Source organism: Ammospiza caudacuta, chromosome 7 (assembly GCF_027887145.1).
Source record: "Ammospiza caudacuta isolate bAmmCau1 chromosome 7, bAmmCau1.pri, whole genome shotgun sequence".
Taxonomy (NCBI): domain Eukaryota; kingdom Metazoa; phylum Chordata; class Aves; order Passeriformes; family Passerellidae; genus Ammospiza; species Ammospiza caudacuta.
Window position 1 is genome coordinate 30,717,354 of NC_080599.1, and position 24,331 is coordinate 30,741,684.

Sequence of the window (24,331 nt, forward strand, 5' to 3'; positions counted from 1 at the left end):
AGCTAAAATACTGATGCTGTTAGAGACCAAATAGTTTTCATTAGGAAATTATAAAAGCAGCAAAAAATAAGTCAGAAAAAATATTTTGAGAGTTTCTCTTTGAGTTTGAATGGAGGTACATATTGGGTGGGAAGGAAATTATTTTTAATGCAGGCCACACATCCCACTAATGACAAGAGTGTTTCTCCCAAGAGTAAACTGAGGCCTCTGAGTTGGTTTATGGGTATCTCAATAGAAATGATTACATTACTCTCTCCTCTGCCTGCAGGCGGTCACTGAGAGCTTTTTCTGAGGCGCTCCTCTTGCCATAGATGATTTTGCAATATATACATAGAGAAAAATCAATGCCCTTTTAAAAATAGTTTCTTTAATGCATTTTACATATTGTACTTTCAATAGTACTAAGTATTTCTGGCAGCCTCTTAAGATATCCATTATTCATTATTCAGTAGCTGAAATTCCAGTCTACCCAGAAAGTACAGCATCCAAAGGTCTTGAAGTTCAGGACGTGCTATTATTTTTTAACCTTATTTTTCTCAATATCCAACTACAGATCAGTGTTGATTTCAGAGCTGGGTGTTCAGCAACCGAGTCATGATTTTTCTTTAGAAATAGAGATCAAATTTTAAGATTTTTTAGTGTGCTTTTTGGCTTGTAAGCATTTTGAATTCACTGAGAGTTTTTTGTTTTTCTTCACTGAAATTAATAAATCTAAAAATGTATTTTATTTTTCTAGTAATATAGTAACTGCATTCAGAATTCTACAGGTTCAAAAAACTACATATAGGTAACTCATGAAAAAGTACTGAGTTTTCTCATTAGGTAGTTCTCATCCTATGCTGTAATAAGACAGATTTTTGTTGTTTAATTAATAGAAAAAGACCCCAAACCTTCCCTGTTTGGGAAATTGCTCCTTAATGTGCAATTCTGCATTATTGTAGATGCTAAAATTGTGTTGCTAGGGTTTTCCAGACCAGTGTGTCTGCAAAATGTGTCTCAAAGAGGACTAATATTAGTCTGCTGCTACCCATGCCTGAGAATGGAGGGAACTCAGATTGCTTTGTATGCTCCTGTTCTTCCTGCTTGCTCTGAGGGCGCCTCAGTGCCAGTATGCTTTCTTACAAAAATTGTTGACATTTACTCCATTTCAGTATGTGATCATCAATTAGCATACTTTTGATAATATTATGGGGTTTTAGATGTAAATATGAAAGTTGAGAGTGTTGAAAATACACTGATTGCATTTCCATGAGTAAAATGGCTTAACTGGTGTGTCAGCCGTGCTAGGCTTTGGCACTGTCCAACCATTCACACCAAAATAAGGTGATGTTCTTTGGTATAATTGGAAGATGCTGTTTATTGCTTTCTTTTAACTGAAAGGTATTTGTTGCTATTAATAGTTGTGAAGTAAATCCTTGTCTTTATGCTATGGGTTCTGTCTAAAGTGTGGTTTTGATAACTAGGAATAAATGTCAGCTAATCAGGACTTCAAGATTTTGAGAAAATAATCAAGAATGGCAAAAAAATGATGGCATACAAATACTCACAGATCAGACCTACAGCACTGCCATTTGTCCTCTTCTCCTCATCACTTAAGCTGTTTGTTACTGCCTCATTTGTATCATCTGCTTTTGCACCCTTTTCTCTCTAATCCCTTCCCCTACATTTATTTTGTTATGAGTTATACAAGTACACACACATTGTCAAGGAACCTGATTTTCAAGTGCCTGTGCTATTAAACAATCACCAGTTATGTAAGCTGCAGACTGCGAATGTGATCATTTGCAATAATATTTTGGAAACATCTAAGGGTTTGTGAAAGTGCTTGTATGGATGATGTTTTTGAGAACATGCGTATAATTGAAAATATATGTTGGTCACTAAAATTTCCTGTGTAATTCTTATGTGCCATAAAATGTCTATTTCAGGTTTGCCAGAACCAAAGAGAGAGAGTATATTCCAAGGGCTGAAAATGAATCAAGGATTCTACACATCTAAAGACTTCTTACCTTTGGTAGCAATGGCAAGTAAACCAGGTGTGTGGTACTGTGTTCTTGCTGTAATCACATTTAATAAGTCATTTGCAGGTGTTGTTATATCAAACTGCTTGGCTACAAAGCAGCACATCCTGTTACAAAGTACCTTCCACTGAATATGTCTGGGACAGGATTTTCTCTTGGTGTTTGGCAACCTCGGGAGCATGGTCAGGAAAGTTAGATCCAGAGATTATAAACTGAATAATCATGTGTACTAAATTTATGGCAAATTATTTCCCCTAATAAGATTTATTTATTATTTGGAATTATATTCTAAAGCTGACACAAGCTTCTCCTTTGTATGAAGTATCATGATAAAAATAGTATATATAAGATGGTTTGAAAAAAACCTGATATTAAAAAAGGTGTTTCTGACTTATATAAGCAGCTGATTTGTACATTGTTGATAAATTCTTTTACTTGATCCAAGTCATGTGCTGCAGGTTTTGTAGACACATTTAAATCAGCACTAGTTCTTTACCCAATGAACTTGCAGTGTAACACTCAGGACAACAGGATTATGACAGGAGTTAATAAGAAAGTGCTCAGTTCATAGGCCCCAAATGCAGTCTTGTTTTATGGTTTCACATCTTTCTTTGAGCTCAGAGATAATGGCATTTGTTCCCTATGGAGTACCGATGCTTTCAGTGTCCCTGAATATGAACTCATAAGCCCCAAATATGTGATTTCTATGCCACATTTCTTCATACGTCTAGATTCCCCAGACAAAAAACAAATTAATGTACAGGTTGGTTTTTTTATTTGGGACAGAATGCGGTATTTTACATATGACTTAATATTACTTGTTTTATCTACAAACTGATTTTTTAGCATCATATAGGATTGCCTACTTATTTAATAGACTTTTCTTATACAATTTTGAGAAACATATATTCTATGGCAGATTATTCTGCTTATAAATGTAATATTTATTACTCCATTTGATGCAAAATATTTCAGAAGTGAAATTCTGCATCCCATCTGTCCCATCTCCTAGCTGTTTTTATCAAAATGCTTATTTCTGTCTGTTTTCTTAAGCTCAGAGTAATCTTAAATTATTTGGGAGAAAAGGGTGAGCTTTTGGGTTTTCTTTTTGAAGACAGATGTTTAAAAGTAAAACAGGTTGAGCATATGCAGTGCAACACATTTGTAGATTAACAAAGGAAAGGTAAATTCTGCAAACAAAACTCTCTTGAAACAATTTGACTAAAAATACTTTGTAGAATTCTGAAAAGATACGTAGCAGTTGTGTACTATAAGTCACCTGCCTGCATGTGGATCTATATACTGTGATCCACATATTTCAAAATATTGCAAAGTAGGCCTCTTGATAAGCTAGCAAATATGATAATATGATTTTTTATATTAAGTCTACAATGGGAAAAAGGATGAACTTTGAAGAACTAACCTTTTCTGATTGACAGTAATAGATAGGTCTTTGGTGTTGTCCGTTAATTAACATGGTTTCTTTTACTTAATTCTCCTAGTGTCTGTCTGTAGCTATAGCCACCTTTTGCTCTTTAAGGGATGGAATTATAAAATAAAATATACACATACTACATCCTACTCTATCCTCCTTTTTTCACTGTGACAGTTATCTAAATAATAGACATAATAGACTTATTCATGGTAAAATACATATTCTGCCTGCTTATTAATTCTGAATGCTACTTGTTAATACACTTTCCTCCAAAAGGGTTTCCTCTTGCAAATACATAGCTGTGAATTTAGCTCAGGAGTGTGTTCCCAGGAGCAAAGCAGGCTGCTCTATCTGATCCCGTCTACACTCACACTCTAATGGCACTCTGAGCTGCCCGCTCCCTGCTCCACTTGTGCTTTTTCCACTGCTCAATTTGTATGGAGTATTAAGTTCACTAAAAATAAATGAGAAAAGTTTTTAGAGAGAATTTCAGACTAAGAATCCTGTTAAATAAATAGTCAATGTGACACCCTATTCATGGGTGAGCAGGGGAATTTCTCACTCTGCTTGTATGTCTAAATGAAAAGGATTGTTTACTTCAGTAATACTTGTGTTCCACAATTACATGTGAAAATCTGCTACAGTAGGATACTTGAGTTAAAGTACAGTAGGTAAATGGCCAGCTTAGTGCCTCCTGACTGGAGCTTTCCCGGACTTGGTGAGAATATAGCTTTGTATTATTTATGTCAATATTTTTCAAGTTATAACCATTTGCCTAATGAACAGTTAGTTGTACTTAAACATATGATAAAGTGCAGTCTCATCCAGGGAACAGACACAGTTCAGCTTCACTTAACTATTTCTTGTTTATTTGGATCATTAAATACAAGCTGTAGATGATAAACACATAATGTTGTCATTTTCTACATGTAACTTTTTACAAATGATTTATAGAAAACGACTGTAGATTAAGCATTTTCTTCCAGTAGAAGAACTAGGAATTGCTGTTACAATATTCTTTTCCTTCATGTTCAGCTGATGAATAGCCTCAGAGAATCATGTCACCGCCAGAACAGTGTCAGTGCTTTATAGAAATCTGAGGGGACTGATGTTGGTATACTATTACACAAAACTATAACTAACAACAACTGGTCATCTTTTTTGTTGTTGTTGTTTTGGATTGGTTTTGTGGTTTGTTTTTTGTTTTGTTTTTTTTTTTTAGCTGGGAGGATAATGAATCTGATGAGAGAGAAACTTTTTGAATAAAAAGATCTCACAATTCTAGTTTCAATCTGACATGACCCACAATCCTACAAACATGTTGTCATTTGAATTCTTTTTCAATAGAAAGATGCAGCTGCTTAGAGTACTGACTATGAAATTATGTATATGAGCATATCTTAAAAGGGGGAATAAAACTGTCTTTCAGTAGAGCAGAATAATTTGATAGTGACACTCCATGCTTGGAAGCTGTAAGATGCAATTTTACACTGCTTTGAGTACAAGTACCTTTTGAGCTGTCATGCAGAAATGGCTTCTCTACTTGAAAATGGGGTTTTCCTTTTATCTTTCAGGGATGTGTGCCTGTCACTCTCCATTGCCACCAATCCAGGGAACTGTGATTGTACTGGGGGCAGGAGACACTGCTTTTGACTGTGCAACATCTGCTCTGCGCTGCGGAGCTCGCCGCGTCTTCGTGGTCTTCAGGAAGGGATTCACTCATATCAGGGCTGTCCCAGAAGAGGTAAAACTGATTAGCAGCTTTTCTGAGAAGGCATCTTAGGTACTTCTATGTGGCCTGAAAGCATACTATAGGTACTTAGCAGACATCTGCTAAAGGTTTTGTTTATAAAAATGCTCTTTAAATGTACTAATGTCTATTAAAGATCTGAGGCTCACTTTGTATACTCTGTGTTTAAATAATTTTCAACTGTTGTATCTGTTTCCTGACAAGGCAGAGAGATGTATTTGCACACAGGGGTTAGAATTTCTTGTAAGTTAGGAAATGAACTAAAATTTTCAATGTTGGAATCAAACAGCCATTAGAGTATTTTAAGTAGCTCTTCAGATCATGGATAGATCCTATAATGATACCTTCTGGCTGTTGTTTAAGGAATCTCAGTGATTCTGACATTGCCTTACGAGCCTATAGAAGGTTTTCTTTCTTTCTTACCTCTCCTTTCTTTCTGGTGAGAAAATTACTTACAGTGATTTTGACTTTGAATCACTGCCAATGACAGTGAAGCAATGCTATTCATCATGTATTTCAGCATCCTAATCCATTTGGTTTTAGTTTGGCTTTGTACTTCGGCATTTATTAGATCGTCTGCACATTTTGAAATTATTCTGCTTCCTCAATTTATATGTACTACAAGAGTTTTTTCAGATTTTTTTTTCTTATTTTGGTGCTCTTTTTCTATTTTTTATTTATTTGGTACATTGCACTTTTATATACTTGAGAATAGCACACCATCTAATGCATCTTTATAATGAGATTTATGGTAGTTTGGTCGTCTGTTTCAAGAATGTGGGTGTCTTAGATCTTCCAGAAGGGAAATGGAGCTGCAGAGAAAGTAATAGAGGGTTTCTTGGTGCATGATTTACTTCTGTTGCACTTCAATCAAGAGTTGTAGATGCAATGAGATTACCAAGGCCATTGCACAGACTCATGTGCTATTCAGATTCGTACTGTAATCTGAACCAAAATCTTTCATAGAAGCCTGGGTAAATTTCTAAAAGTTGTCAATGTTTCTACTCATCCAATCGTGCAATGGGTCTTGAAAACAGTAAAATAAAAGTAGCTTCATTTGGTAATGGTCATGATAGAATCATGTCAGGTGGGGTATTACATGTTCAAAAAAGTTGTGTACATAGAGACAGTCAAATTCTGAAGATTATTGATTTTAACAGTTTTACTACAGCAGAGATTCAGAAGATCCTTAAGTCTGGATTGTCACTCAGAAAACTGTTACTTTTACACGGTAGTCAGCCTTTAATAAAATCTTAAAATCATAGTAAAGATAAATCAGGGCATGGACTAAGTTAATACTAGGGCACTTCTTAAAAGACACAGATATTTATGTAAGAGAAATCTTTTGCCCTAAAAAAAGTTAAACATATTCAAAGTAACAGAAAAATAAAAAAATATATTAAAGAAATAAGAAAATATGTTTGAGAAATATTTGCCTTGAAAGTTTGCTTACTGCCACTGCTTGATTTGATAGCATGAGAGGCTCTGAAGCTGACTGTAAGATGACTCTCTGCATACTGGACAAGGCTGATTTCTGCTGTTGTAGAATCCATGGTAACATCTTGAGTCACAAAATGTTTCCTGGTTGGTTGTTTGGGGTTTTTTGTCCTGAAAATGCATCATGGTAAAGTTATATCTTTTATTGCTTCAACTCTACAGATGGAACTTGCAAAAGAAGAGAAGTGTGAATTTCTGCCTTTCCTCTCTCCTCGTAAAGTTGTTGTTAAAGGTGGACAAATTGTTGCTATGGAATTTGTTCGAACGGAGCAGGACAGCGATGGAAGCTGGAGAGAGGATGAGGATCAGGTTGTGCGTCTGAAAGCCAACGTGGTGATCAGTGCCTTTGGCTCCGTTCTGGGTGATGATAAAGGTAACCCTGACCAATGCAAATACAGATTGCAAATTGCTGTATAGAGCTGGAACTCAGCATTGAAGTACAATTCCTCAGCCTATATTTTTCTTCTCAGTGCAAGTAGGATCTCAAAGAAACTCTTGGGAATTTCTTCTGGTCTCATTAATTAACTCTAGAGAAACTCATTATGTTACATCTTTAAGCTGAACTGATCTGATCTCTGAAATATCTTTTTTTTAACTGCAAATTAAACAAGCATTGAAACATTCATTATTCTGGTTCATCTAGTCTGGGTATTAGTTATTTCTTGTGCATGTACAAGAGAACTGAGACTTCTCTCGTACACTATATTTCTTAGTTGCACTTCACAAGGTTTAGTCTTAAAAATTAGTAATTACTTCATTCTTTATTAAAGATACAGAAATTGGCACATTGATGACATTTCAGAGATTGGATGAATTGTCTCCATTTAGCAGAGAGATGAACATGAATATAGTCAACAACATGGGAACTGAGCAGTGTTTAGATTGGTCTCCTCTGACACTAGGTTAGATTTTAGAAGTTCAGGCACATACATTGAATGTGCCTCAGAATAAAAACACTGACTCAGTAGAAGACACACTGATAGAATGAGAAGGTCTTTGGCTTGGAGACAGTCATCTAGGGCTAGCAAATTCTGAAAGCTTGGTGAAGAATGTGCCTGCCTCTCCAGGGCATGTTTTCATGGTCCTTTGGGTATAAATGCTCTGATAGAGGACTTGGCAAGTGCCACTGATTACGTAAGACCAGAAAATTTGGTATTCGGAATTTCTTATCATGTTGTACTTTTGTGAATCTTTGCAATCAAGTGAAATGGTAAATCCTAAGTGATGTAAGCAGACTTTAAACCTGAATGCACTCAGCGCTCCCTGCTCCACATCCAGTTGTATAGAATGGTGAACCGTCCTGCAGCCATGAGAAGAGTCTAAACCTTCTCCTACAGTAAAAAGGATCAGCCTGGTATTTTGAGGAACATGTGAAGTGAATACCAGGAGCAGTCCTATCTTCTGTGTGCTACTAATGCTTTGGGGCAGTTTTTTGCATCCTAGGCTGTTTCTAGACAGTGACTGCTCCCAGCTCACTATTCAGGGCTGCCTGCTGGCCTGCTGCTGCCTCCTGCTCTGCAGGGCACAGGAGAGAGCAGACTCCCATTCTTCTTGCAGCTGTATTGCTGTGGAAAGATTGTCACTTGTGTGGGTCATATTTCAGAGCTCAGTCTAACGTCTAGGGTGCAGGAAGAAGAGGTTTTAAGGGCTTTTTTTAAGAGATTGATTAACTACTGTGATGATGGTGTTGATTAACTGAGAATTTAGGCAAATTTTGTTGGTTCTGGTGGTAATTTTGCTTTTAAAACTCCGTGTTTAGATTTTTTGGAAGGGTTTCTAGAATCTCATGTGGTAAATCAATATTAACCTATTCAATCAATATATTTTGTTGTGATTCATAGGCCCCATGACACAGGAGTGATTCTGTTTTCTCCCACGTTAAAAATTATCTCAATTAAAAGATTGAACTTACTGTGCTAAGCACCCAGTAAGTACTGTGCTATAGTACTGTGCCAGTCTTATATTTCCTAGGGCACATTCACAGTCTAAATTAATTGTTGAGAGGTTTTTAAATAGGAACATAAAATGGGAGGGGAACAGTCATGCAGTGAGCTGATCATGAGAGAATAGAGAAATTTACTTTGGGGGTGAGCAAAACACCTCAGTTTCATGCTGTATTTTGGGTGAAACTGCTGTTATAAAAGAAGTCAATAAAAAGGAAAAATGCAAGTCATTTGTGTTGGATGTTGTGAAAGTGAAAAGAAACTGAGACTTGAGTGCACAAAGTGCTTATTTTGAGCATACCATTTCAGTTGCTTTTAAGTCTTTTTCTTTAGGCTGTCTTAATGAAAGTCAAATTTGCTTTTCACTACTGAGCTGGATTACAACCAAAACTCCAGACTACTTCAGTGTACATAACAAAAATAAATGAAAAATTAAAAAAAAAAACAACACCAAAACATCATCTTAGTGTCTTGTTGAGGATTTTTGGTTTTGTGGTTGATTGGTTTTTCTAAATGAAGTACACTTCATTTAGAAACACTTCTGTATTCAAGAGATGAAAATATTCAGGTATTCCCCATCAACAGATGGAGATGAAAATACTTGAGGTACTCAAAACTGGACAATGCCATGAGCAAGCTGATTTGACTTGGAACTTGATCTAACTTTGAAGTGAATGGAATAGGTAACCTCCAGAGGGCCCTTCTGGTTTCAATTATCCTGTGACTGGGTGACTCAGGTGCAGGTTGAATAAACATGTTAATTGCTGCTCATACAAAGAGCTCTATCAATTGACCTAATTCATAAGGCACCTCAGGGAACTGCAACTGCAGTATTGGTATGGGCTAAGAGAGCAGGTTATATCCTATAAAAAGTCAGTTCTACTGATAAAAGAATAAAGAAAATACTGTCAAAAGCAGAGAGATTAAAATTAGACTTAGCCTCAGTTCAACAAAGTGTTCAGGGCAGCCTTGATGCTCATGTTGGAAAGTTTTGTAAGAAGCCATAAGTGTGTGGGTGACTGAGCAGAAATAGCTCATAGGTTACAAAGTTTTTTCTGGTCTATTATCTTCAACAAGATGTTTCCTATTCTTGCGTGGTAACTATTAAATTTGCAACTGAGACTCCATGTGTTCACAATAGGTATTTAGTCTTTTTTGTTTTGTTAAAATAAAATGCTGATGGTGTTTTAAAGCAGCGGTTCTAGTGGGTATTCATCCTCCCGTTGGGAATCATATAAATGCATCATTTACTTTAAAAAATTGAATCCTAGTTTGACTTTATGCTCCTGGAGTTGCTTATAGATCAAACAGGAGAGTTGCCTTCTAGACTCTTCTAAGAAGGTTCCTGTTTCACTAAAACCAGTAAAAAACCATTGTTCAAATCCAACTACTGCAGATGGAGTAGGAAAAATGTTTTACTTCTTCTTGAAGAAAAAAATTTTTGCAAGTACAGGCTGCTTTATTTTAATTGCACAGCTTACCAGAGCCTTCAAGCCATTGTAACTGACCCACAAAAAGAAAGAGCTGTGAGAGAAATTTTATACTTTTTCTTTGGCTATTGCTTTTTTTCTTAGTTTGTTGTTTTTGAGGCTTACAATGTGCTAGTGAATTACTGAAGTATTTTCTGCCACCATTCTAATTGCAACTATTCCACATGTACACTTGCTATTCTGTGTGCTCCCTCACACTGTGTCCAGCCTCTACATCCTGCTTAACACCAGTCCCACTGGTTTTGAAGTCTAACTCTGAATAACCCTTTTCTAATCCTTCTGATAAGCAAAGGGAACAATACTTTAGGACTGCAAAATTTTGTAACAAATGCCGTTGTTTGGATTTATTTTCTTGAATGTCCAGTGAGAACAATGGAGAAAGTATGGAAAATAGTGCTGAAAATGTGCTACAAAATTCAATGCAGAGCAAAGGACTAACCCAGGATAGGGGACTGGCAACCTAACTTTAGTTTGACACTCTGTTTAGTGGGCAGCATTAAGGAGGAAGAATTCACATGTAACCAGAACACTGAATCTTAGCATGATAATATCTGTTTTATTTTCTTGGAACAGCAAAACAGAGAAATGAAAAAATATCCAAGCAAAATCCAAGTACCACCTTTGTAAAAAAATCCCAGAAGTAGTAAGTTATTTGTGAACCAAAATATGTTTTATGAAAATTTTGGTAGTAGCTAGCTATTGCATCGTTGACTGAAGGGCAAAACTTCATTTCATAATTCCAGGAATCAGTCACAACTTTCAGGTATTTTGATTTTACTTTTAGTACAACTGTCATCTTTCTTGGAAACTGCAGCAGCAAACCCCATCCTTACTGTTTCCCTAGAATAGTTCAACATAAAGTAAAGGTAACTTTTCCCAAGTTGTTTATAATTTTATAATTTTACCTACTCCTGGTTAATTTTTATATCTACAGTTTGAGAAGCATTTGCTAGGGAACAAAGGAAAAAACGTTTGCAGAGCTCTGATCTCATAAGTGAAAAAGATTTTCGTTTTCCTTGGATCAAATATAGAACTCCAAATGGCACAGAAACCAGGAGTTCTGGAACTTGGGAGGACTGTTGAGTTTCTTCATGGAGCCAGCTCAGAGAGTTGGGTAACTCTGACCTCAGAGCACTGAAGCCTTGACTATCTAATGGAAGAGTAAAGGGGGAGGGGAGGCTGTGATACCCCAGCTGGGAATGCCCTGGCATCTGCCTGCTAGCACAGCATCTGCCTCACGCCAACAGGCTTTGAGGCACTAGAGTTGTAAAAAAAACTGTTATATAAAACTGAAATTTATATACATTCAAAAGATTCCTATTGAAATAGATAGGAGTTTTCCTGCTGAGTCGTTTGGAATAGGATTTTTCTCTACAAATAGCTTTACTGAAAGAGTTTGGGTGCAGCAGTGCCGTGCTCTGAAATCATTACCCATTCCCGATATCAAAAAGTGGTTTCATGATGATTTCTAAAGCCATGTTTACTTAGGACAGAAATTCTACTCTCTGAGTTGATACATATCACACACTTCAGCTTGCCAGTGACAGAAAACAAAGGCAGTAGCAGCCTGCAGCAGGACCCGCTCCCACCGTAGCTGGACCCAGCTTTTTCCAGTCAAACCATTTTTAATCCTGTTCAGGATGCTAGTGGGGCAGAGGATGTTAGAAGCATGATTGTGCCTTTCTTTATTTGCTGGGCGTTTAGACTGGGCAGTGTCAGCAGTTAATCTGTTAGTGCATGTGACAGCTGTAGTTATACATTTCAGATTAAGAAAGTTACTGTATGTTTGTATTTTTCAGAAGTAATGCTACTGTTCACTTTAAAGGAATTCTGTAAGATGGATGTCAAAAATAACATTAATGAGCTACTAAAGCTAAAATTATAGGAACTTACCAAATTGGTTAAACATAAAAACCATTAAACTGTTTATTGAAGCTTCACAGATATACTGCAGCTAATGAGCATTTCTGCTATTTAAATAAGCCCAAATTGAACACACATTACATAGATGCATAATTAGTCATGGCAGTCACACAGAGACTCACTTTTAAAGCTTTATTTGAGGAATCTTTTCCATTTGATTTGTTTCGTTAATTAAAATATTTTTTCTGTATTCACTTATATTTTAATATTGTTTTTGCAAATGCTGTAATTTGCTGCTGTGTTTCCATTTGTGTTTGTTTGCTCTGTGAATATAGTGAATTTGGAAAATATATTCAGCACTGTTCTTTTGTTTGGTGTTGTGTTAGCATCACTTGATAGCGGTAGAATAATTAAATTGTATGTTGTCTTTCATCCAGAAGGATCTTTTCAAATGATATATAATATCTCACTAGGCTGGGGGAGAGATGGCAGCACAGACACAGGATTGCAGTTTGAATTTTCAAGAGAAAAGATATGTTAGTTTTAAACTTTAAAGACTGAAACTGAGAGGGTGAAGGTTTTTAAAGATACTTTTTACCTCTGTCCCAAATGATGCACCAAGCATTAAATATCTGATTTGCTTGTTGTTCAGTGTCAAACACCAATTCAGAGAACCAATAGTTCAAGCTCACATTTATCTCTTGGGCTCTTTCTTACCCTTGCAGGGCAGAGAAAGGACTTTCCTTTCTGAAGACGAAAGTTCTCCCCTGCTTTGTGCATGTGGTCTGGGAGGTGCTCCCTTCAGCCTCTCAGCTTCACCAGGTGTCAGATCCAAATTGTGAGGATGTTAGGAACTCTTATATAAAATGCTTTTGAACCATGCCCTTTTTTTATATAACCTAAATCTTGGAGATTTTAAGAAAGAAATAAATAGCAGTTGGATACCATATCAGCCTTGCCACCAGGGAAATGTTCTTTCTTGACTTTAAAAATACTGATCACGCAGACAAATCCCCAGGCCTGGAGAGATGTTTCAGGTGAAGATATGTTGGGCATTCTTCACACTCAAAAAGCTTTTGGTATAATTATGTCCAGACAGCTATTTTAGAACAAAGCAATTCAGAGATTTGAGAAATGTAATAGATACAGGATAACAGAAGTAATACCCTGTTTTTCTATAAAATGAAATAAGTAGTCAGAACTTCCAGTTTTACATAATATCTTTTGAAAAACTACATTTTCGACGGCATATTGTCCTCAGAAACCTTTACTGTAGTTCAGTCTTGTCTCAGACAGAAGTCATCTATTAATCCCCAGTACCAAGTTTTCCTCTGTTTTTTCCAAACGTGTCTTTACAAGCCTGTACATATTTAACTTGTGAGAGCCGTCTAGACCACATGCTGAGATGGTACCACTGGATGCAATAAGTTATCCTATATATGACAAATATAAGATGATCAAAAGCTTTCTTGAAGTACACACAGTCTGAGGCACAAAGAGAAAGTTAATGTATTGATTTCTGAAGGATTTTTGATAAAACTGCTATCAGCCAACTCTTTCCTTTAAAAAACCCACACAAACAGAAAAAGCCCAAACCCAAACAAACCAAACCCCTCATTTTCCAGATGAAAAATGTCTCAGTCTGAAGGTTGTGTTCCATGCAATCTTTCAGTAATTTAGATATTTTTACAGCACACAATTTCTTAAGTTTTGGGTTTGTTGCTACCCAAATATTATTTTTGTCAACTTAAACCTCATGTATATGCCAGGTGGGAGAGACTGTGCAGGCAATAGGTCTTGCAGATAGATTAAATACTTCTGGTAGAAAATCTGCTACAGTCTTTCAGTTTAGAACTGTCTTCTCTGACTCAAGCTTCTGAACAAGATGCAAAAAATCCTTTGAATTTGAGTCTTCTGGATATGTTTGTATATGCCAAGGTTGAGGAGGAGAGTGTAGGTGGGACAAATAGGTGACAATGTGTCTTGCTTCTTGTTTCATTATTTTTTCCCCTGATTATACACAGCCTCCACTTTGAAATACATTTCTAATATATGATTTGGAAGTGAAAGGAGACACAGAACCTTAGATGAAAATCCTATCACTGTGATGTGTGGGAAACTGTGTTTGAAGCTTGCTCTGTACTGAGGCGTGTGCTGGGACAATACCATGACTTTGCCCTTTGTGTCGGAGAAGTCTTCATCTTAAACTGGCAGGTTTCTCTTTTACATTTATGACAGTGCAACTACATCAGTTTAATTGACCTTGGCAATCTGCATCTGCCAGTGGTATGTCCCTGAGGGACATTGCAATTTTAAACTGCATTTTATTGCAGCATATTCTGTTCCTGCAGACAAAGCTATATAGCCTCCCCTATTTTGATAGATGCCATCAAAATTTGCTAAAACTATTTATTGAAAAGATTATTCTCTTTATGAAGATACTTTGAAGAGCCTTGTGAATGTAGTAATTTAAAAAATATTAACAGAATATTCTTCTGAGCATTTATGTGTATTTCATGACATTTATATAATGCCAAGCAGCTATTTTTTTTTTCAAATCTACATTATTTGGAGGAAAATAATATTTCATGTGCAAAATGCCTCTATGTGCTGTTTTCTAACAGCATGAAAAAGACTAGGGTCTCTTAATACACGCTTTAAAAAAATTCAGAAGTTGTAGTGAAAAGATACAAAAGATACTGTCTTCTTCTAACCATTTGATTTTGATTGTGGCTTTATGGTTTTATTTATAATACATGTAACATGTTTTGAAGTGAGCCTTTCTTCCAGGATGTTCTGAGTTTGAATATTAAGTCAGGATGGCTTTGACTTAAATAAAAGATATTTCTCAGCATTAGATTTTCCTATTGTTATCATCAAACATTTGACAGATTTTAGCAACAGTTTCTCTTTCTTTAATTAACATATTTGTCATTTATTTAATTACAGTCAGAGAGGCCATGGCACCTATCAAGTTTAACAGATGGGGTCTCCCTGAAGTAGACCCAGAAACGATGCAAACAAGTGAGCCCTGGGTGTTTGCAGGGGGTGATGTTGGTGGTCTTGCCAATACTACAGTGGAATCCGTGAATGATGGCAAACAAGCTTCCTGGTACATGCACAGATACATCCAGGTGACTTCTTCAAAAGTATTTTTCTCTTTCCCAGTTTAATCTGCTTTTAGATACTTTGAAAAATATTTTCATTGTGCTTTTGATTCATTATACAAATTTTGAGAAATAATACCTAGATTATCTGGTGATTAGAACATCACAGATTCATTCATCTTGGATCACATATTAGAGTTTGGGTAGGTGAACTCAGCTTTCTTCCATTATCTTAATGCTAAAATTCAAGCAATGTTTTCTTGGCCCCAGCTCTGAATTCCACTCAATGCTAGTAAGCCTTCCTGCACAACAGACATTGGGTAATTGGGGAAAAGGAGTGAGCTCCATAAGTATTAAAAAGTAAAATCTTCCAGTAGTGCATAAAGTAAAAATTAACTACTGCCAATGTTGTAACCCAAGGAAGACATTTTTAGTTTACTAACAGTTTACAGAGTGCTCAGGTTATCTACACTGGAACCCAAGTTTGCTCTGTTGAGACTGATAAACTGGATTCAAGAGCTTGACAAAAACCAAACATTAAATGCACAGAGGCAAATAATGCAAAGGAGAATTTATGTGAGAAATGTAATATATACAAACCTGAAAAACCACATGTCTCCCTTTGGTTCTCCTTGCATGTTGCTGACTCTGCCCTAATTTTTCTAGTAGATGAGCACGAAGTCTAGAGGAGATGAATAGAAACCTCCCAAGACAGAGAGACAGCCTGGAGAACCAACTGACAAAAAGTGTGTTCATAGTGCAGGGAACTTTTGAGAAACATGATACATGATTTATTCTCCCACATAAAGAGATTTGAACAACTGAAGTTGGGACTGTAACAGCTCAATGTCTTTCTCCCCCATCCATCTGCTCAAAGCCTCTCTGATTGCATGTTTGTGCAATTTCATGCTGTTGGGGTCTGATTTCACTTCCTAAAAATACTTCAGCTGAAAGCTTGTTGTTAGTATCTGTGCATATTTTTTCGCACTTGTTGTAAAGCACTGTTTGTGTCCTGCCTTCTTAGACCTGATGAAAATGCTGAGTGTGAAACATCCTTAATCCCTGACCTGCTTGCTTAATTTCTCAATGCACAGTGATTTTGGGTAACTGTGGTAGGGGAGAGAAGGTATCTCCTTTTTGTCTCCTTATTCAGCCTCTTAGAAATACAGGCAAACCTCCTTTATCATGTTGCTTTCTCCACAAAGTTCCCCCCCCCCCCCCCCCCGGAATGTGTTTAATACTTTGGAAAAAAATCTGAATAGTCATGGCTTGCGAATTAGAATTTTAAACCAAGCAGACTTGTGATATTAGAGCATTTCTGTTACCCTTTGCAGGTTTCAAGGCAGCTTATTCAACCTTACAGTCTCACCAGGAAGCTAATGGGAAAGCCTTACAGCAGTCTTCACAGGAAAGTTTCCAAATGTCAAGTGTCACCTTTCCAGCTGTTAGATGAATGGGTTGCCCAAGGACATTTATTTGGATGTGCAGCCCTTGTAAAATCTGGTTGCTGTGGTGCAAAATGCTGTAATTTGGCAATTTACTTCACCAGTGTGTGGAGCTGGTAGAAATTTTAGTGACTGGAGGAGTTTGTTTTTAAAGAAGTTGTTTAGAGAGAAGGATGAGAGAAGGATTTTGTTACCCTACTGTTTATAGGGACACGTGTGTGCACGTGTGCCTGCCTTTGTGCTCATGTGTGTGCACAGGCACTCAGTTCACAGCTGCGCTGTATTCTGGAAACTTCCAAAAGCAAATGAAAAAATACTCTTGCACACCACCTTACTTTGTCTCTGCTGTGAGATTCTAAAGCAGGCAACCATCCTGTGAACTGAGTATCTGAATCAAGTACACATTAAATTTTAAATAAATGCATTGATACTGTCTGTTTCAGTTAAGGAGTAGGTAGCCATTTCCAAAATCACCAACTAGCTCAGCACCAGGATCTATAAATGATGCAGTCAGTCTTCATCAAAATAAAACTATTTCATAGGATTTCACAACTAGTCCAAGACAATGTCAAAGAGTGTAACTCAAACCTACCATCCTGACTGCTTGCAGAATGCAGTGTTTGAACAGCACGCTGCTTGTATCCCAACCTACTCCAGGCAAAAGGCTAAGCGAACAGATGGGGCTGATATGTGCCCTGAATCTCCAGTCATTGCAAGCTCTGGCACGTGGTCAAGTCAGGCGTGAGATCCAGACTCCAGGACTCTTCAGCAGAAATGCCTTATGTTCAATACTGAGAGTTATTTACAGAAGCTTCTTGGCTGCTCTTATGCTGGAAACTTTCCATCATTAGTTGCCTAAATATCTCCTGCCTCTTAACATATTCCTCCCACTATATGAGGCATAGGTTCATCTCAAAAATTGTTGCCTGCAGCTGTGTCAGGTTAGTTTCTATAAACATGACCGGTCAAAGCCTAACTAAGGATAGCTGTAGTAGAACCTGTTAGGAAATACAGTCAGTCTTCTAGAACCATTCCTTGCAAATCTTTAGAGATCCAGAATCAGCCCAATTCATGCAACTTTCTACTACTCATGGTTTCTCACAATTCAACCTTCTTTTGTCATTCCATGAATGACATAAAATTTTCAATTACTTAATCTTAGTGATTTATTTAGTTTGCGGATTGTAAGCCTTTGCTTTTGTCCAACAGTGACTTTATGATCTTGTGCAGAGGCAATACAGACTGCTGTTCTCTTCTAGGCCTCAGTTACCATTCACTTGTTTTTGATGTGTGAATGGATTTAATAGTACAATAGTTATATTCAGGGTAACTCACAAAAGTTAAAAGGACTAACTTTTAATTTTCTATGCCTATCTTGAGAGCAAAGACAGTTCCAGTATTTTTGTCTTGGATGACTGTGCCAGTCCTAATGCTTCACTCCTGCTCTATTCATGCACTTACTTGTGGGCTATTTTCCCATATATGACAGTCAAGCTGCCATCTTCATCTCACTAAAATCCTTCTTTAAAAGTGACTTTTTTTTTCCTAAATCACGGTAAGTTTTCATTTATTTAAATCTATTTTCTTCTTTACTGTAACCTTCCACTGTGGAAGTTTCTTTTATATTTTTCATAGACTGAAATGTACGTGATACATTTAGAGAATAGAGGCCTAGATCCCAACTGATATAAATTGCACTTCACTAAGACATCATTCAAGATGAATTTTGAGCAGATCACAGTGTTATTTTGAACCACTGTTGTATATTTTTTATTTTTTCTTTACCTGTGCTGTCAGAAAATATATGGGCTTTGTCTCTGAAGAGTATAGTGTTGATTGTTCATCAAGATTGACCATTCTCATATATTCCTTGAGCATGCGTTATACATTACTGAGCATGAATATACATTATTTCATAATCAATACCAGAATTGAGAGGTTCCCAGGAAGCTTGAATTTGAAGCCATTAATTACGTTGTCTGTTTCTTTTCAGAATAACTGCAGGAAAAAGTTAATGTTCTTTTGTTTAGCTAGAAGAAAGTATGAAAACTAGCAGACAGCACTAAAGCACCATTTGCAAAAAAGGTGAATTCAAGGCAGGCTCAGGAAGCCTGGTAATTTAGTTGCTTGCTCCTGAATAAGCAATGTGTCTGTTACAGAAAGAGAAAGCCAGAAAGGAGCTGAGAAAATCTCTCTCAAAGTGGACAGAGCCCTGAGCAAACCTGCTGTAGCAAGGGTGCTGGACAAGATAGTCCCCATGTGTCCTTCCAACCACAACCATTCAGAGATTGTATGAAATAATATAAACATATTTACAACCAAGTTAATTAATGGAGAGAGGATAGCAGAAGCAAGGGAGAAAAGACATGTTTTAAGATCAGGCTTCAAAATGGAGAAAGCCAGAGTAAGATGGAAGTATTCAGGAAAACTCTTCCAGGCACTTGCACTTGTGGAGAAGGCTCTCTGTGAAAAATAACAGTAATACAACTACTTGCTTTCACAGTCTGTCTTTGTTAAAGGCCAGAAAATGTAGTTAGACCATATCACTCTGGTTAGGAATTTTCTCCATCTAAAGAAAATTAATGTCAAAAATTGCATCGGGTCTGACGCTGAGTTCCTGTCTCTCAGCCCTGCACTGCAGCTCCCGTGCTTTTGCCTTCAGGCCAGTCCTTTACTCTGTTTAGGGTGAAGTAGACCCACTGCTTGCAATGTGCTGGGGATTTTTCACCACTGTGTTCCAGTCACCAAAAAATTGTCATGATTGCAAGTACCTGCAATATTGGTAGCTGAGCTGGTTGGCATCAAATTGACAGGAAGAATAGACCACACTTTTTGTCCTCTACTTCTGAAAATCAAGAGAAGAGTTATTATAAATAAACTCTTGCCTGCAGGCTTTCTTTTCCAATTTGTTTGTGCAATGTCAGGGAAATCCTTCATTATAAAGATGATTTCACTTTCAGGAAACTGTATACCATTTTTGTTTGCCAAAAATCTTGCTTTGTAGAAAGCAATGCATCAAGGCTTATAAAATATATTTATTTTATAAGCATTGTGCTGAAAGGAAAGAAACAGCAAAAAAATAAGTGATAGGAGGAGGGAGATAAATCTCCAAAGATGTATTGCCACTGACTGCTGAACCTTCAGCTGCATCCTGCCCCTGTGTGGTTTTAGATACTTGGTTTATTCCATTGAAACCTTTTGTATTTCTACCCTTGCCAATTCTGCTTGGGTCACTTCATCATTAGCAAACCATTAGGCAAATATTGTGGGGCCTGAGTGCATGTGGGTGGAGTTCTTTGTGGTTCTGCTCTTTGGAAGCAAAGTAAGGCAGGAGAAATGGGCCCCTATGTGCAGTTTGGGAAGTGGCTTCAGAGTGGTTTTGAATGATGGGAGGCAGGGCGTATTCCTACATTTCATACATGGGTTATTTTCAACCGTGTGCTTCAAAAGTCTTTCACTGCTTTGGTGCCTTTTATTTTTTTTTTGTCTTGTATAGGGTATGTTTTCAATTTTACCACAGAAAGGTTGCTAAGAATCACTTTAAAGCAGTGTTCATTTTAGGTGATAACAACTTTTAGAGATTTAATTGTCCTGACTGGGCAAAGAAGCAGTACAGTGGAACTTCAGCTTCATATTCAGCACTCTCTGCCTATTTGTCTATAGCAAATTATATTTACAGTTGTACAAGCTGTGAATTGTTTGTGATCAATCTTCAGACTGAAATGTATTCACAGAAAACATTTGAATGATTCTGAATAGCAAATAATTCAAAGTAGAAAATTTGATTTATTGCTCACATGTGCACAAAGAGTGGAGTTGACCAAACAATTTTCCTTAAGTCTTTCTTTGATGTCATTCTGTAAGAATGAAAATCAAAGATTTTTTTTTGTAAGAGCTCGGTGTATCAGTGTTGATTTCAGTGGATTTCCCCACTTTCAGATATGTAGAAGACAAAAGTGCTGGCATTTACAAAACGCTTTAATTTGAATTCTGTGATCCAGGATTTTCTGGTTTGGCATTGCAAACAACATTTTGCAATTGAAATATTAGTTAAGAAAAAAAAGTTAAAAGGATGAAATCAAACTCAAAGTAATAAAAAGATAAAAGACAAAATTAATTTTTCCTCTTTTTTTTTTTTTTTTTTTTTTCTTTCCTGTTAACAAAAGCTTTTGAGATGTAGAATGCCAGGCAGTTTGGTTTTGGAAGAACTCAGATGCTCTTGGTGTAGAAAAATAGCCCTGGGGGTATGACATGGAGGAAGCAGTGTTTGCTCAGGAAGGAAGAAATGGGGCATGTTTGGCTTTTTATCAAGTGTGACTGCACTGGTCTCCAGCTGAGAGAGGCCATGATATTGAAGCGAGTTTGGTCCCAAGTGTAGGGATCTTTAGAAATTAGCTTTTCTCAAAATGTCCACCATTAGGGACCCATTCAGGTTCTCATCATTCATGCTAGGACAGTTCCACTACTTTCAGTGCTTTTAAGCCATCAGAAAATTTGGCCCCACAGTGTGTCCTCTTTGTCTGAAGATTCGAAGATCTGGGCTCAGAATAGTGTGAGACGAATCCACACAATCCCAAAACAAAACAGGCATGAACTCTCAGGTTTTAAATGTGCCTAGGAAACAAAAGGCACCAAAAAAAAGGACAAAAAACTCCTCATCCCATCTGTGCTTTTTTAGTTTTCACAGGTAGAAATTGATTAAATAAGTTCTCTAAAGAAAAAAATAAATCAAAAAGCCCAAAAGGCAGCAATTTCTGAGTGGCTGAGGTTTTTAGTCTGCTGCAGAAAGTCTTCTCCGAAATTCAAGTACTGATTCTTTTTGTCCTGCTGAAAAAAGTCTTCTTTTTTAAAGATAGAAGCAACTGCTGTGCTCTTAGCTGTGACTTACTAGGAACACAGTGTAGGGCTTCTCTGTGTTAGAAGTTCCTGCTTTGTTTCTTTGTGATTTTATTGAGCCAACCATTTGAGTGAACAAAGATTTAAATTCTATCCACCACAGCCTAATCAGGATGCTGTTCAGTATCCATACATGGAAAAAGCTTTTCTCTGTGCAATTTTTATATTATTAGATTCAACATATACATTGAATGCTTTTCACTGACTCTTCAGAGAAAAGACTCTCTCAAATGAAAACAATAGTGACTGGTGGCCCAGCCATAATGTGTATTATGTTTTTGATGGCAATCAGACACTAACTTTTTTCAGTCTTGAAGTATATTCATACTACTAGAATTAAATATAAACCCAAAATTAGTTTTGCATAAATATGCCATTGTATAGGCTGTATAAAAATCTTTCAAAGTGGGGAAAAAATGTTCAGAGGTTCAGAATACATAGAGTTAGGACTGAGTGATCCTCCACATGATGCTTTCCCCTCATTTTTCACAATTTCTTATACTTTTTTTGGATTGGTACCTGAGAAGAGAAATAGAAAGGGTCTGTCTGCATGCCCTGTTTTTTTTCAATCTCACTGTTACTGACTGCTGTAGGGAATAGAGATGGCTCTTCAGAAAGGCTGAAAAAACGTTTGGACTTAACCAGGCTTATCAGTACAGGATGTAAAGTAACTTTTTCTTCATTAGTTTTGTTACTGTCAGTGTTATTTCCAGCATAGCATAGTATTTCAATATTTCAGCATGATGACTGTTTGGGCTGAAGATGTTACATAGGTGAGTGTTTGCATGTTTTGCTGATTTGCAAGTCTGAACACAAAATAGAGTATTTGAACTTTGGGCTATTATGTATTAATTATCCCCTTAACAGGATTAATAATAAATTGTATAAAAATAGATGAGAAAAAAAAAATCAGTGGTTTAGTGTTGTTTGTTTGTATTTTCTTTTACAGTCCTTATATGGTGTTGCAGTTTCTACAGTTCCAGAACTACCTCTCTTCTATACTCCTATAGATTTAGTGGATATCAGTGTAGAAATGGCTGGACTGAAGTTTCCAAATCCTTTTGGCATTGCCAGTGCAACCCCTGCTACTAGTTCTTCAATGATTCGAAGAGCATTTGAAGCTGGATGGGGCTTTGCTGTCACTAAAACATTCTCTCTGGATAAGGTGAGGAATATTTAATATTTTTAATATTTTATGTGTATTTTGCATGTAACCATATATTTGTATAATTGAAAAATCTGAATCTTTGGGGAATGGTTCTGTTATATCCAGCTAGCATGAAGTAGCCGGGAATGGTTTTGATGCATCATATAGTCCAACTAGCCTGTAAGCTTTCCACAGTGCAGTGACACAATTTCTGGTTCTGTTTGTTGTTACATTCTTCCCTTATATTGCCCCAACTTCTAATATTAGTCAACAATTAAGTGATTTTTTTTTTTTAAATACTGGAGTGAAAATGTTTTCTGTGAAGGATCAGGATGTAGAGAGAATGAGTAACAGCTTTGTCACATAACCCATGAAAGGCAGATTCTGAGCCAGAGGCTGCCAAGATAAGCCATTGAACTGGAGGTGCAGCTGCAGTGTGATCATGTGGCTGCAAGGGGGAGGCTGGGTGGGAAGTGGAAGAGAAAGATGGAGGCAGCATAAAACCAAGCCTATGAAGAGAAAAACACAGTGACATCAACCTTCAGTAACATGTAGTGGAGGAGGAAGGAGTTAGAATTAAGTCTTTAAGCCCATGGCTCAGTGTGGCACCTTATAAAAAAGCACTTTGTGTAGTTTTAAGTGTGTAATTGCTTGTTTGAATTCGGGAGAATTGCAACTTCTTGCTACATTCAAAATGGTGAAGTGAGACTGAGCAAGAAGTTTAGAGTGGAAAAAAATAATTTTGACAAACAGATCACAGAGAAAAGAAACAGGTTTTGAGCTGAGATGTAGATATGTTTTTATTTCTGGAGAGAGGAAGAAAAGGTGAATCCTTGAACATAGGCCTCAATAACAGTGTGAGTAATAGCCATGGATTGTTAACCAGTAGCCTAGAGTGGTGTGGGCTGAAGAAAGCTTTTGAATTTAATTTGGATACAAGGGCTTTTTATTCTTGGTTCAGAGGGGGGATATACAAGGCTACTGATGGATGGAGCAGAACAGAGAAGGTGGATTTGTTCCTTTTCCACTTTTCCATGGGTAAGTAAGTACTATAGGTAAATTAACTATAGCGGGTGCCTCTCTAGTATGGGGAAGGTCAGGAAAAAAATGCTGTATTGCTGCAGAATACTGTAAAATAAGTCAGGCTTGATTCTGCTGTCTCTTACACCTGAGGTAGTCCTGGGGAAGTAAGTGTTCATCTGGATTGCAGTGAAGATTCCAATCTACTTCCCAGGGCTTCTTATTAAAACACTTTTTAGGACATAAATGTTATTCAAGTATGTTTACAACTGACTTACATGTATAACATACCATCGGCTTTAATTATTCAGTGCCTAGGCTACAGCCAACCCATAGCAAGTACTGAGACTTATTTTTTTATCAGTTTTATTGCTGGTATGCTGGCAGTCCTGCCAGACTGCACGTTGATTACTGTGCATCTCAAGAGCTAAACAGACACAGGCTGAGTTCCAGCTTGGGTGGGAGTTCAGGAGGAAAGGAATGCATGTTGTAGGAAGTGATGTTGGTGCTATACTAAGCAGCAGACTCTGAGTCATTTCTGAAATGGCGCCTGCAAAGTGTTCCACTGGATGCCATGCTCTGCAGGTGTGACTCAGATTAAGATCTTTCAAGTTTTTTTTAAAGTATTTGTTGCAATAAGTTATTGCAGGTATTATTTAAGTTAGTAAGTTCAGAAAAGTGTTATCTAATGAATTCTAGTTCAGTGATTGTTATTTC

At 36.9% G+C, this 24,331-nt stretch overlaps 1 protein-coding gene across 2 annotated transcripts in view; it reads left to right on the plus strand.

Moving 5' to 3' along the window:
• DPYD (dihydropyrimidine dehydrogenase) overlaps positions 1-24,331 on the plus strand; it is a 327,901-nt gene that overhangs the window by 149,162 nt on the left and 154,408 nt on the right. For both annotated transcript variants that reach the window (XM_058808550.1, XM_058808551.1), the window contains 5 exons: positions 1,929-2,036; positions 5,031-5,200; positions 6,866-7,076; positions 14,949-15,133; positions 22,397-22,612. In XM_058808550.1, the coding sequence (XP_058664533.1) occupies positions 1,929-2,036; positions 5,031-5,200; positions 6,866-7,076; positions 14,949-15,133; positions 22,397-22,612 (890 nt within the window). The remainder of the gene's footprint in view (positions 1-1,928; positions 2,037-5,030; positions 5,201-6,865; positions 7,077-14,948; positions 15,134-22,396; positions 22,613-24,331) is intronic.